Raw genomic sequence first — 12,357 nt, 5'->3', positions numbered from 1 at the left:
CCAACTATGTATCTCTTTTCCCTTATGTATTACATGGGTTGTGTGAAGATTACCTCACTTGCGACATTGCTTTCAATGCGGTTATGCCTCTAAGTCGTGCTTCGACACGTGGGAGATATAGCCGCATCGAGGGCATTACAGATGGCGACGGGTGCGAAAATAAGTGAGGCTAATTAAGGGAAACTAGTTTTGTTATGATCTTTTATTCGTTGCTACCAACCCCGTGCATGAATATGTGCTCCTAGACTATGTGAGGGTACGAAGAATGAGCACAAGAGTATGTGTTCAAAGTTGTTCACACGTCATTAGCAAAACATTCATAAAAATTGTGAGTTTTCAAAAACACTAGTTTGCTATGAATAGGACACATCACAATATGTAGAATTTCTTTTCATGTATCTATTTTTCGTGTTTGACTTTGAGTAGTGAGCTTGACGGGGTAGACATGTCACATGGACGTGCTAGACGTCATGTACAACTTCAGCACAGATATGATGTGTTCGAACATGAGATGCTTTTGAGTACGAATCCGTAGTCTGGATGGATGTCATATGAGACTACAAACATTATCAAACACGATATCTTAGCTTCTCTATCTAGCTTTGGAGGCTGCACAACAAAAAGCACAAAGATACTTCTAGCTGCCACGATCCGTTCATGGTATGAAATAAAGTGCGATGGTGTTTCACCATCATATATGGAAGATCTCCAATATACTATAGTAGAAAATGACAATTAGTCAACTAAAAATCTTCCATTTTTAGCTCATCAAAATAACTCGACTTAAACCTAAAAAAAATAACTTGCCTTAAGTGGATGCTCATTTTTTTGCAGTGAAAGTGGATACGTACTCATTTAGCCAAAACTACCCTTGATCAGTCATTGATAGCTCAGATTAAACACTCTTACCCCCTAGGAGATAAATTGGAGCAGTCTTAAAAGAGCTCAAACAAATAAAGGAACAAGACATGCCAAAGTCATCCTCTGCTCGTGAGCTCAATGAAACATTTATTTGGCAAAGTGTACATCGGTGGAGCTTTCTTCACACTTTTGCTTACAGTACTACTGCTATTTAGTAACGGATACATGTGGAGATTCAAGCTCGACAGAGCATATTATTACCGTACCACCTACTATCAAATTTGCTATTGCATGAGTAAAATCGATAAATTAAAGTTAAACTGATGTGTTACTGTCCACACGTTAATCCACAAGTAGTAACAACTAGTAGTAATTGCATCTACTCAAAGGACCAGGTTGAAGATGTCTTGGCCAGGGGAGAGCAGCCTCTTGGGGTCGTACTTGTCCTTCATCTCCACGAAGCGGTTCCACTTGCCGCCGAAGTGTCGGACCCAGTCGCCGTGGGCCGTGTAGTGCGCCAGGTACTCCTTGTACCCTATCCCAGCGAGGTCGCAGAACCGCAGTATCTTCTGGTTCTGCGCCTCCAGCCGCTTCAGGTCGTCGGCCACCGACGAGAAGAGCAGCGACACCGCGTAGAACACCTCCTCCGCCGGCGTGACCGCCGACATGCCGTCGTCCCACCTGAAACGACGACCGAGCCAGAGCCAGTGTCAGTTAAGTGCGTGAGTATATACCATGCAGATGCAGGATCGCATGCATGCATGTACGATGGAGGCGTACGTACTTGGATTTGTTGAGCGGGTAGACGACGAGAGGCCCGGCGATGTCGGTGCCCTGGAGGATGCCCTTGAAGACGCCGCTGTCGAAGTCGGCGATGCGGGAGCGGGGCACGAGCACGTTGAGCCAGGGGTGCGGGACGCGCCACAGCCCGATCTTGTCCAGCGCCACCTCCTCGCCGTGCACCCGGTCCAGGAACTCGAGGTACGACGCGTCCCGCACGAACGCGAGCCCCTCCTCGTGCCTCAGCGTCGCCAGCACCGAGCTGAGCTCCTGCTCCACGGACGCGGCCGTGGCGTCGTCGTAGTTGAGCGTCGCCTCGATCACGTACACGGTGGTGGCGTTCCTCGCCGCGGCGACGGCGACGATCCTGGCGACGTCGGCGTCGGTGAAGAACCCGCCCGAGTTCCTCAGCCCGGCGGCCAGGCTGTGGTTCACGTAGACCGCGCCCTCGAGGTAGCTCATCGGCCCGAACGCGCCGTCGGGCCCGGGCGCGGCGAGCCGCTCCTGGTCGGCGGAGAAGGTGGCGAAGTCGGTGTAGACGAGCCGCGCCCACCGCGCCCGCGTCGGCGCCGGCTCGAGCGCGATCCGGGCGCGCACGATCACGCCGAACTGGCCGAGCCCGCCCAGCACCGCGTCGAACAGGTCCGCGCTGAGCGACTTGGAGCACGTCACCATCTCGCCGTAGCCTGCACGCGCGTTAATTGCACCGTGTCAACGCAAAGGTGCATGCGGCCGGGCCGGGTGGAGTAATGGAGTAGTAATTTAACACAGAGGGGAAATGTCAAAGTCAACGCGTTGTTGGCCGCCGGCAAATCTATTGAAATTTGAAAGACGTCGACGCCGGCTGCCCGGCCGGCCCAGCAGCCGGCCGCCAGCTGGTCATCTGTAGTAACTAGCTGCCATTTTTTTACCGGCACCTTCTGAGACTGCCGTGTGCGTACGTAGAAGATGAGCGAGTTGCGAGTTGCACCGAAACAAGTTATAGCTATTTTTGCAGCATTGCAGTGTGGGGTACGTAACTACTTTGCGAGAGGGAGTTGCTTGTGAGCGTGGTGCATGCTGGTGCTTGCCCATATCGTGCGCGCGTACGTACGTACCGGTGATGACGTCCAGCTCCAGGACGTTGGAAATCTGGGGGCCGTGCCGGTAGGTCTGGCCGCTGATGCCGGCGTTCGAGAGCGTGCCGCCGACGGTCAGGTGGAGGTAGTCCGTCCACGAGCGCGGCGCCACGCCGCGCTCCAGCGTCGCGCGCAGCACGTCGATCCACATCTGCTCGCCGCCGGCGTCCACGTACTGGCCGTCCGCCGACACGTTGATGCGCGCCGCGGAGGACGGGCCGCCCAGGGACGGCATGTCCACGACCACGCCGCCCGGGGCCAAGGCCTGCCCCATCACGGAGTGCCCGCGCCCGCGGAAGGAGATGGTGTAGGGCCACGCCACGGTGGTGTGCGCGGCGCGGAGGAGCGCGGCCACGTCCGCCGGGGACGACGGGAACAGCACGGCCGCCGGGAGCGCCGCCGTGATGTTGCCGAAGTCCGTGGAGGCCGCCAGGGTGGCGTTGGGGTCGCTGCGGAGCTTGCCCGCCGCGGCGAGCGCCGCGAGGTCGCCGTGCCACGTCTGGCCGTGCGCGCCGTGCGGCGCATGAGACGCGGCGGTGATCAGCGCCACCAGAAGCACGTAAACGATCGCCATTAGCGCCTCGCGTTTAGCTAGCTGGGTGCGTTAATGCGACGATGATGATCTGCTGGGTAATTATCCTGTGGTGTTTTGCTCCTCGGAGTTGCACCCCGTATATATAGCCGGCCTACGGGGGGAAGATGGATCGGCCGGTGCAACATAAACGTATGCGTTAATTCTCCGAGATGCTGCTACGGCGGTGAAAGTTGAGGCCTCCTTTTTTCACAGGATAGTAATAGTTAGGAAAGTCATGATAAATGAAATGGCATGTATATTAATTCCTATAGAAAAATGATGTCAATTGGTTCATAGAAAAGGAATTTTTCCATTAGCTCTGAGCTAAAAAAAATCTTTAAAATATGAAGGATAGAAACAAATCCTACACAAAAATAGCAATCCAAATCTTCAAAGTCTCCAAAGGAATTTTTTGAATTCCTATGAGATTTCTCTATATCAAAGGAAGGGCTCATTGTTTATCGCCTTGTTTATTGATTGACCAGAGGGAAAGAAATACGTGCTTGTTTGTGATCTACGTGTGCCAATCTGTGTGCTCGTGTAGTTGTGTGTACTGCACTGATAATATTGGATCCTTTTGTGTGTGTGTGTGTAACCGGTACTGCAGGCCGACTTTCTAAACATTTGACCACCATGGACAGCAAGCTCTCGCCACGTGGTGAGCTGGGTATTTTAGGTTTGATGTCACTTCTTTCTCGTCTTGACATATATTTATAAACAGCGTTTGATAGAAATGGCAACAAATTGGACAGAAGAGATCAAGTTTTCATCACCTCACCTAATTTCTTTGAAAGTTGTTTAGCATTTGGGCTAAAATATTCTGGAATTTAATTTGGCAATTTGCCGTTTTCTTGAGTATTTAATCCAAATACAATAGCTGGTGAAAACCATTTTCGTGTTGCCATATTGAGTCACCATAAAGTTCTACAACACGTAATGCAATTATACAACTAGTAACATAATTTTTGGCTACCACAGAGAGCAAGGTGTATTGGCACTGGGCTGCATTAGGTTTCTTCCAGATTTCTGTCATTTTAATCACATTTTTTATATTTAAAAACATTGCTTGAGAAAATAACAATAATAGGCTTTACTTGATTGTGTCACACTCCCTCCATTATAAGGTGTATTTTTTTTTCTAAAAGTCAAATCTTTCTAGGCTTGACCCATTTTACAGAGAGAAATATGAACATGTATGATACCAAATAAACAAAATAAGAAATATATTTATATTTATGATGACATACACACACAAAAATACACTCATCCCTATGAACGTACGCACGCACATCTTGAGATACTGAGCCGGCATCACATCTTGAGATTAGCAAAGTTATTGCAGGTGTCTCGTAGTCAACGAAAATGTCTCCTCCCACTAAACGAATATCGCTGAAAAGTCTGAAATAACTCCAAAAAAATGTAAGCACAAGTGCCAAATCTTGGAGTTGAACCCTGGTGGGCCAGTTCCACCACAAGAAACCTAACCATCTGAGCTACGCTCACTTTGCTATTTTATGGTGAATTTAGTGGTACTAATTTGGTATTGAGGATATTAATATTTATGTCTATAAACTTGGTCAACGGTAGAGAGATTTAACTTTTCAAAAAACTAATGCACATGGTATTCTGAAACGGAGGGAGTACGGATTTTCTTTGCCTCGTGTAGTTTTTTTTTTTCAAATTTATTGAGGCACCACAAGGTCTAAAACTGATAATATATATTGGATGTGATCGATCTATGTTATAAAATTTATACTTCTAAAATTTCATAAAAAGTACGACCACCCCAAGCATTATGGGAAAACTTATATGTTTTCAATAAATAAACGGGCCTTCCCTATTTCTATTAATAGAAACCAAAAGCTGCAAGGTCTCACCTCGACAACACATCAACCACTAAGTGCCATCCTTTCAGAAACTTTCATGTCATACCACTGTAGTGCATGTATGAATGTTTCTTTTTCAGCCACAAATGGTCATATTGTTTGAATTAAACTTTGACATGTTCACACATTATATACTACCACAACATGTGCACTACGTGTGTCCACAATCTCTCAGAGCTTTAGGCACTATCAAACGTGTTGTCTCGATCGATGGATTCAGAGATCAGAAGAGAGGCATGCATGCGACAAACGCATCTTTCCAACAAGTTCAGGCGTCCATATAGCATGCACATATACGCACCACATCTAATCTGGAGAGGCCATTATTTAGTTACGCATAACGTTGCAGTCCGCTGGATCGAACGTATCATTGGCCATTTCCATGTCACACCACACAATCTATGCATCTATGCCTACAGCGATCGATCGGTTTTGGGAGCATGCCCCTCTCACACGCACCGAAGCAAGCAGTGGCGTGTCAGGCTCTTCTTAATGCTATTTCTGGCCTGGCCGCCCAAGCTAGCTACGTAAGCTATAATTCCATGAGTATCTGCCAACGCTACTTACAACCATATAGGATAACTTTGGTGTAGAGGCAAAAACGAAGCAGACACGAATACAAATGGATATTATTCGTCTTGTATAGTTGTATCTTATAACATTTTTCTTAGAATTATATTGGAGTGGAATGGCACTTTTATTTCCTTCTCTTATTTCAGCCGGTGTCGACGTCCGCATGTCATTTTTTTGTTGAAGGTGTTTGCTCTAAGTTCTACTTATGGGGTGATTGCCCTATGTTTAGATTTCGGCTGGACCAACCAACATCGTCATGCGAGCAATGATTTCCTTTTGATGGCTTTTGTCTTGGAGTTTTGCATCTTTGTTTTGTCACACCTTTGCATCTTTGTTTTGCATCATATAATTGGTGGTAGGATTGTGGAGGTGCTATCGCAAGGCTCGTCCAATATGGATGGCCTCTGGTTTTCCTGTTTATTGTTTAAGCCGATTTGTTCAGTATCAATGCTTGAAATTACTTGATATTGTTTAACATCGGTGTCATATGTCCCGTCGCACTGATATATTATTGTGTGAATCCTCCTTGTTGAAAAGATATCATCCCGTTGCATGTCCTATTTACAAGAATTAAAATGATACATCTCAATTTTCCAAACCATATCTGTTCATAGTCTACACCCTGCTTTGACCTGTATTTAGAGCCTATTTCAATGTTTTACATGCATATTGTCCCGCTTGAACCTAAGATGCTTGCTAGATTTCAAGCCATAGTCTAGCATGGTTATATTTGTACGGCAACATCAATACAATACCAATCAGGAAAAGCGTTGCGAAATTCTTTTACTCTAGACGATTTTGATGACCCTAGAATTTGGTAAGTTCAGAATCAAAATATGACTAACAAAGTGTTATCAAACGTCCATGTCCTCATAGTCGGCCGATCAAATATATCATACCTGCCGGCTCAGTATGTCGAAGGTGCTCATAGGATAAGATGTGCATGCACGTGTTCATAGGGATAAGTTATGTGTTTCTATTTATTTTTGCGAGAAACTTAGAGCTTTATTCAATCATCAACAACTCTAGCACGATAATCCAAAACAATGGTCATGAGGAAACCCGGGGGCAGTCCATCCAACAACTCGTCGCCTTCAATGTGTAAGCTTGTTTTGAACACAAGTGGGTCGAAGTGTTATCATTTCTCATTACATGTTGAATAACAAACAATAAATGGAAAGTATCCTTTTGAGCTTGAGCTCAAATGAGTCCGCATGAACAGTAAAACTAAAAAAAGAAATTCTCAATTTTTTTATGGTGAACTTTGGCAAATGTCTTTAGTGCTTACAATTTTTCGTCATGATATAACATTCATGGAAGGCATGGCAAAAAAATTCAGTACTCCAAAATGCTTTCGAAAGTAGCATTTTCAGAGCATCGTTTTTACTTTTTTTGTCACGTCTTCCTTAAATGTGATCTCATGATGAAAATTTGCAAGCACTTGGAACATTTGTCAAAGTTCACAAAAAAACAGATTTTTTTGATTTTTTTCTCGATTTTACTGTTCATGCATGCTTATTTGAGCTCGAGCTCAAACACTCCACGGCCTAAAAGGAAAGCTAGCTCTTTGATTTCTAGAAGTAAAGCGAGTAGTTGAACATATGCAATTGTACTGTATTAAGAGAAAATATACCTGCCGGTGCTTCTACCCTCCGCCTATTGTGAGTATGTGACATGTGTGTAGGAGTACCCAGTTCTCCTGTACATTTTCTTGTGCGGGGAAGTTCTCTTGTACCTATCCCGCAAAAAAAGTTCTCTTGTACCTAACGTTTGTGTCTTTTTTTTAACACAGTACAAACGTAAGCGCTTATGCATACGTGTACACATCCATCCTTATGAATGCACACACACATCCTACCTCTATGAGCACCTCCGAGAGACTGAGTCGGCATATCATCTTGAGATTTACGAAGTCATCGTAGACGCTTCGTCGTCGACGAGAACGTCTCCTCACGCTGAAAGCGCATCGCCAGAAATCCTGAAATAAATTCAAAAATAATGCGAGCACCAGGATTTGAACCCTAATGGGTTGAGAGTCCAATCATAGGTTGGTTCGCTAGCCCATCTACCATCCATGCATGCACATGCTTTGAAAGAAAAACCGGTGCTTCTGCCCCGCAGGGACACTCCTTCCTAGGTGATCGTCTAGGTGATATTGCCGTATCTTTGCAAGATCTTCGAGGATCATATCACATGTCATCCGAAGACCAAGAATTGTCTCTGTCCTGAATGACCGTCTCCTGGTTATGTGTATACACATGCACAGTTCTTGATCTTTTTCTAGGATAGTTCTTGATCTTTTTTTACATGAGCACGTTTGGGGTACGTACACAATTTTCATCAAGGCTTGGTTCCGGTCAGCAGCACGACCGCTGGCCTGATTTTGGCGCCGTAACCAAATCTTGCCAGTCGTTGACAGGGCAAATCAATTGATTGTTGAGATATCGTTCATATCCATGTGGCTTCTTCTTCTGTATTAAAAAGACCGAGAGGTGTTTGTTTCGCTTGGTTTTTAATGACTAACTTCGAGGGCGTTCGTTCTTACGCTCGTGGAATGTACACACGCGTAGCGATCAATGTCGTAGTTTGTGAGATCCGCTGAGGTACCGGTCGAGCCCTTGGATGACGCTTAAGATCTGCCTCACAGTCACACATGGCCTGGCTAATCGATCAGGGTCTAATTCTATAACGCGGTCAGTGGGACAACTTGGACCAACAGATCTAGAACCGTTGTTTTGAAAAACTCAATCACTGCTAGGATCTCTTTGATTCATAGGACTCCAAAGACGCACGACATAGAAAATACTTCCTCTGATCCAAAATAAGTGTCGTGGTTTTAGTTTAAATTCATAACATGGGTGTGGGGTTCTGAGATCCAAACGCAAGCCTTGTTTCCAACCATAGCTAGAGCCGGCGATAATGACGCTCTCAAGGCATTGTTCCCTTCTTAACGTAGAGGTGATGCTTTTCGCCCTCCACCTTTGCAGCTCCAAGGGAACCCCTAGATATGTCTGACCGGACGATGGCGGCACTTTTGTGTAGCCTCCATCTTCTGGGGCATCGTTTTTGGAGCTGGTTTCGGCAAGAGGGATCTGTGAAAGGCAACGGGGGCGGGGGCGAGAGATGTCGGAGTCGCAGCAGAGGTTATGGTAGTCGGCACTTCACGTGTTCGTGGGTTCATTTGGGTTCCTTGCTCCTATGAAGTGAGTTTGCATAGCAACGATGATGGTCGACACCGGCCTCTTATGTCATATCCTGCGACGCCAACCTTGCATAATTTTCTTCGTAGCTCGTCATCATAATCAGAATGTGGCCGACACATGCGACCGATTGCTTGGCATGGATCTTCGTGTGGCTTATCACATCCTCTAAGGGGCGGGCTTGGTCCGCGGTCCTTTTGCGGCAAAGTTGAGAGTCACTTTCTTGGGGAGAAGTGATGACAATGACGCCCATGTGCAACCTCGACGAGGTTTTCTTTGCATTGTTGTGTGTGATATATCTTGTGTGGGCCTGAGTACCGAGTTATTACTATTTTCGCTTGGTTTTTCATTAATTAACTAGGCGCCTCTCTTCTTAATTAATGGATTAGACCCTAGGGGCTCCTATTTTTTTAAAAAAGTCAAAGTGTACATAAATCAACATCATTTGAATATAAGTTGTTTGATTGCATCAAGAAAAAACCTAGGAACTTCTTCAAGGATTAGGTGTGTGTGTGTCATATAGTTGTCATATGAACATAGAAAAAAATCTGTGAAGTTTGATTCAACTGTAATTCTCCTATAAAATGAAGTGCAAAGGAACCTTAACAAAAACAATATTTTACTAATGGAGTCCGTCTTGCAAATCTAAGAATCGTCATATGTAAAAGTGAGGATTCAAATTATCTAAAATTTATATGAAAATCCAATAAATCAAAGTGCCAAGGTGCCCCACTAACTGCCACCAATTGAAACTCGAAACCTTTTTTTTCTGAAATGTTGGTGATATGCATTCATATGTATCACCTATATATGGGAGCCGGACCTCTGACTTGTAGAAGGAAAGTCAGAAGGCTACAATGCCTCTATATGTAAAATGGCAAAGGGAAGTCAGGGATCTTACACTGTTCTACAAATCACTGTAGATGTATTGTTGTTTACAAATCACTGCTCACGATTACTGTGTACAAATCGCTGGATTAGATCGCAATTTGTGTAAATTTGGCAAATGAATGTCAGGGTACTATAGCATCCTGTGACTTCCCTCCCAATGTCAGAGGATCTCGAACCATATAATTATACACTTATGCCATGCTAAACAATATTTATGTATAGCAAATATTCAAAGCATAATTATGTTGGACAAGAAGTGATGAATTCCAAATTAATTAGAAAATTTCTGATGGTATTGAGTTATTCTCCTGTAACAACTGCAACCATAAATATCGCTACCCCTTATTCATTTTGGTAGCCAAACCCTTATATGGTATATAATTGAGAGATAAGCACATTACGTGGCGGACCAACTGTTTTGTTGGTCTAACATGGTTTAAAACACACTCAATATTTATATTGAACTTTTTTACCTCATCATAACTTATTTTGTCGCTAAATGTATGCTATTTTTATTTATATACATCATTCGTAATACTATATTGAATAATGTAAGTGCATCTAATGCCACCCCTAGTTGGTTTTGGAGTATTGACGACAAACCTGGTTGAGGGACTAATGTGTTTGTGAGAATTGCAGGATAACACAGGTAGAAGTCCCTCATTGATTCGGTTTTCCTACCAGAGATGACCCCTAAAAATGTATGAAGACATTGAAGTCAAAGGTGGTATGTGAAGACATTCACATTGAAGACTATGACAAGAGAAGACATCGCGTGAAGACTATGGAGCGCGAAGGCTTGGCTGTTTCGTCGTTCTGTGTTTTTCCTTGTTGAGTCATAGGAACCACCGTACTGTTAAGTGGGGTCCAAGCGAACCAGTCAGAATGACTCAAGTGATGCTTAACCAAAATCCTATGTCTTCGGGTGAAAGACTATGAGAGCAAATCTTGTCCAGAGTTGGATAAGTCAGCTTTGCTTGTAGCCCAAATAAAGTTGCCGTGTGTGTTTGAAATCTGACCGTTGGAACACGTGTCAGTTCCTTAGTGACCAAGGGTCATTTCGGGAAAATCAGGTCGGGTTGCCTAGTGGCTATAAATAGCCCACCCCCTACAACCATAAATGGTTGGCTGCTCAGAGTTAGTACACGGCTTTTGTCGTTTGAGAGCAACCCACCTCGAAGCCTTTGAGAGAGAATTCCTTGCGAGGATAAAGCCCTAAACACCCAGAGCCAAAGAGTGTTAGGCATCACTTAAGTTTTCCTGTCTGTGTGATCTGAGGACTTATTACACTTGAGGATTGGGAATCCTCCAGCCGGTTAGGCATCACGTTCTGAGCATCCAAGAGTCATTGTGGATGGCTGGTGAATGAAGTCTGTGAAGGTTTGGAAGTCTACCTTGAAGACTTACCAGAGTGATTGGGTGAGGACTGGGTGTCCTTAGCTCAAGGGGAATAAGGTGAAGACGAGGTCTTCTGAGTTGAATCTCAGCCTCCCTAACCATACGTACAGTTGTCACAGCAACTGGAACTGGTCCAACAAATCATTGTCTTCAACGAGTCACTGGTTTCATCCTTCCCTTCCCTTTACTTACTGTTGGTCCTTGTGAAGTCATTGTATGATTGCTTTATCTTTTGTCTTCACTGAGTGACTGCTTATTCTGATTGGCTTCACAGTATCTTCCTACCTGATCTTTACTGCCTAGCTGCTATTAGTCATTGTGCTTTCACTCCATTGACTACTTGACTATGGTTTGCCTACTGCAGTCTACCTTCCGCTGCATGATAATAGGTTTATTTCTATCGTTTGTCTTCGAAACTTCCATGTTTTGAAGATTTTCATAAAAATCGCCTATTCACCCCCCTCTAGTCGAGCACTAACACTTTCAATTGGTATCAGAGCAAGGTACTCCCTTATTCTGTGTGATTCAGTTTAACCATCTGGAGTTTTAGCTATGTCGACTGCAGGGATAATTAAAGTCTCCGCTGCGTGCCCCGTCTTCGATGGAACTGAATATCCCTACTGGAAGAATAAGATGCGCATGCATCTTGAAGCCATTGATGTCGACCTATGGTATGTCGTCAAGAATGGCGTTCCCAAGGCTGGTGAAGGTGTCACCGCTGCTAATGTCAAGAAGTTCGTTCAACTGGACTCCACTGCCAAGAACATCATCTGTGGTCATCTGACCAAAGGACAATATGGCCGCGTGAGTGCTTTGGAAACATGTAAGCTAGTCTGGGACTGGCTCTCCGAGGTCAACGAAGGCGTCTCAACCCAAAGAGATCAGAGAATCAGTGTCTCTCGGATTTTGGGTTCCGGCAGACCCTTGAGGTTCGAACATTGGGGTGCGCGCGAAGATTTCGCCTCCTACCTACCTGCACCCCTCCGCCTCGCTAAGATCTAAGCTATGGAAAGAACAACACGAGAGACACAGGGTTTATACTGGTTCGGGCCACCGTTGTGGTGTAATACCCTACT

The 12,357-nt window shown here is 45.1% G+C and overlaps 1 protein-coding gene across 1 annotated transcript; it reads right to left on the bottom strand.

Moving 5' to 3' along the window:
- Positions 1–991: 991 nt before the first annotated feature.
- On the bottom strand, positions 992–3,421 carry LOC125547993 (cytokinin dehydrogenase 1). The gene is made up of 3 exons (XM_048711713.2): positions 2,739–3,421; positions 1,646–2,327; positions 992–1,542 (listed from the first exon to the last, which is right to left on the bottom strand). Exons 1-3 carry the CDS (start codon positions 3,331–3,333, stop codon positions 1,245–1,247), a joined length of 1,575 nt encoding a protein of 524 aa, XP_048567670.2. The 5' UTR covers positions 3,334–3,421; the 3' UTR covers positions 992–1,244.
- Between the last annotated feature and the right edge of the window lie 8,936 nt (positions 3,422–12,357).

The sequence above is a fragment of the Triticum urartu genome, chromosome 3A, assembly GCF_056163025.1.
Source record: "Triticum urartu cultivar PI428250 chromosome 3A, HENAU_Tu73, whole genome shotgun sequence".
In the NCBI taxonomy this organism is placed as follows: domain Eukaryota; kingdom Viridiplantae; phylum Streptophyta; class Magnoliopsida; order Poales; family Poaceae; genus Triticum; species Triticum urartu.
The sequence above is the reverse complement of the archived record's forward strand: the minus strand, read 5'-3'. Positions and strand labels throughout refer to the sequence as shown.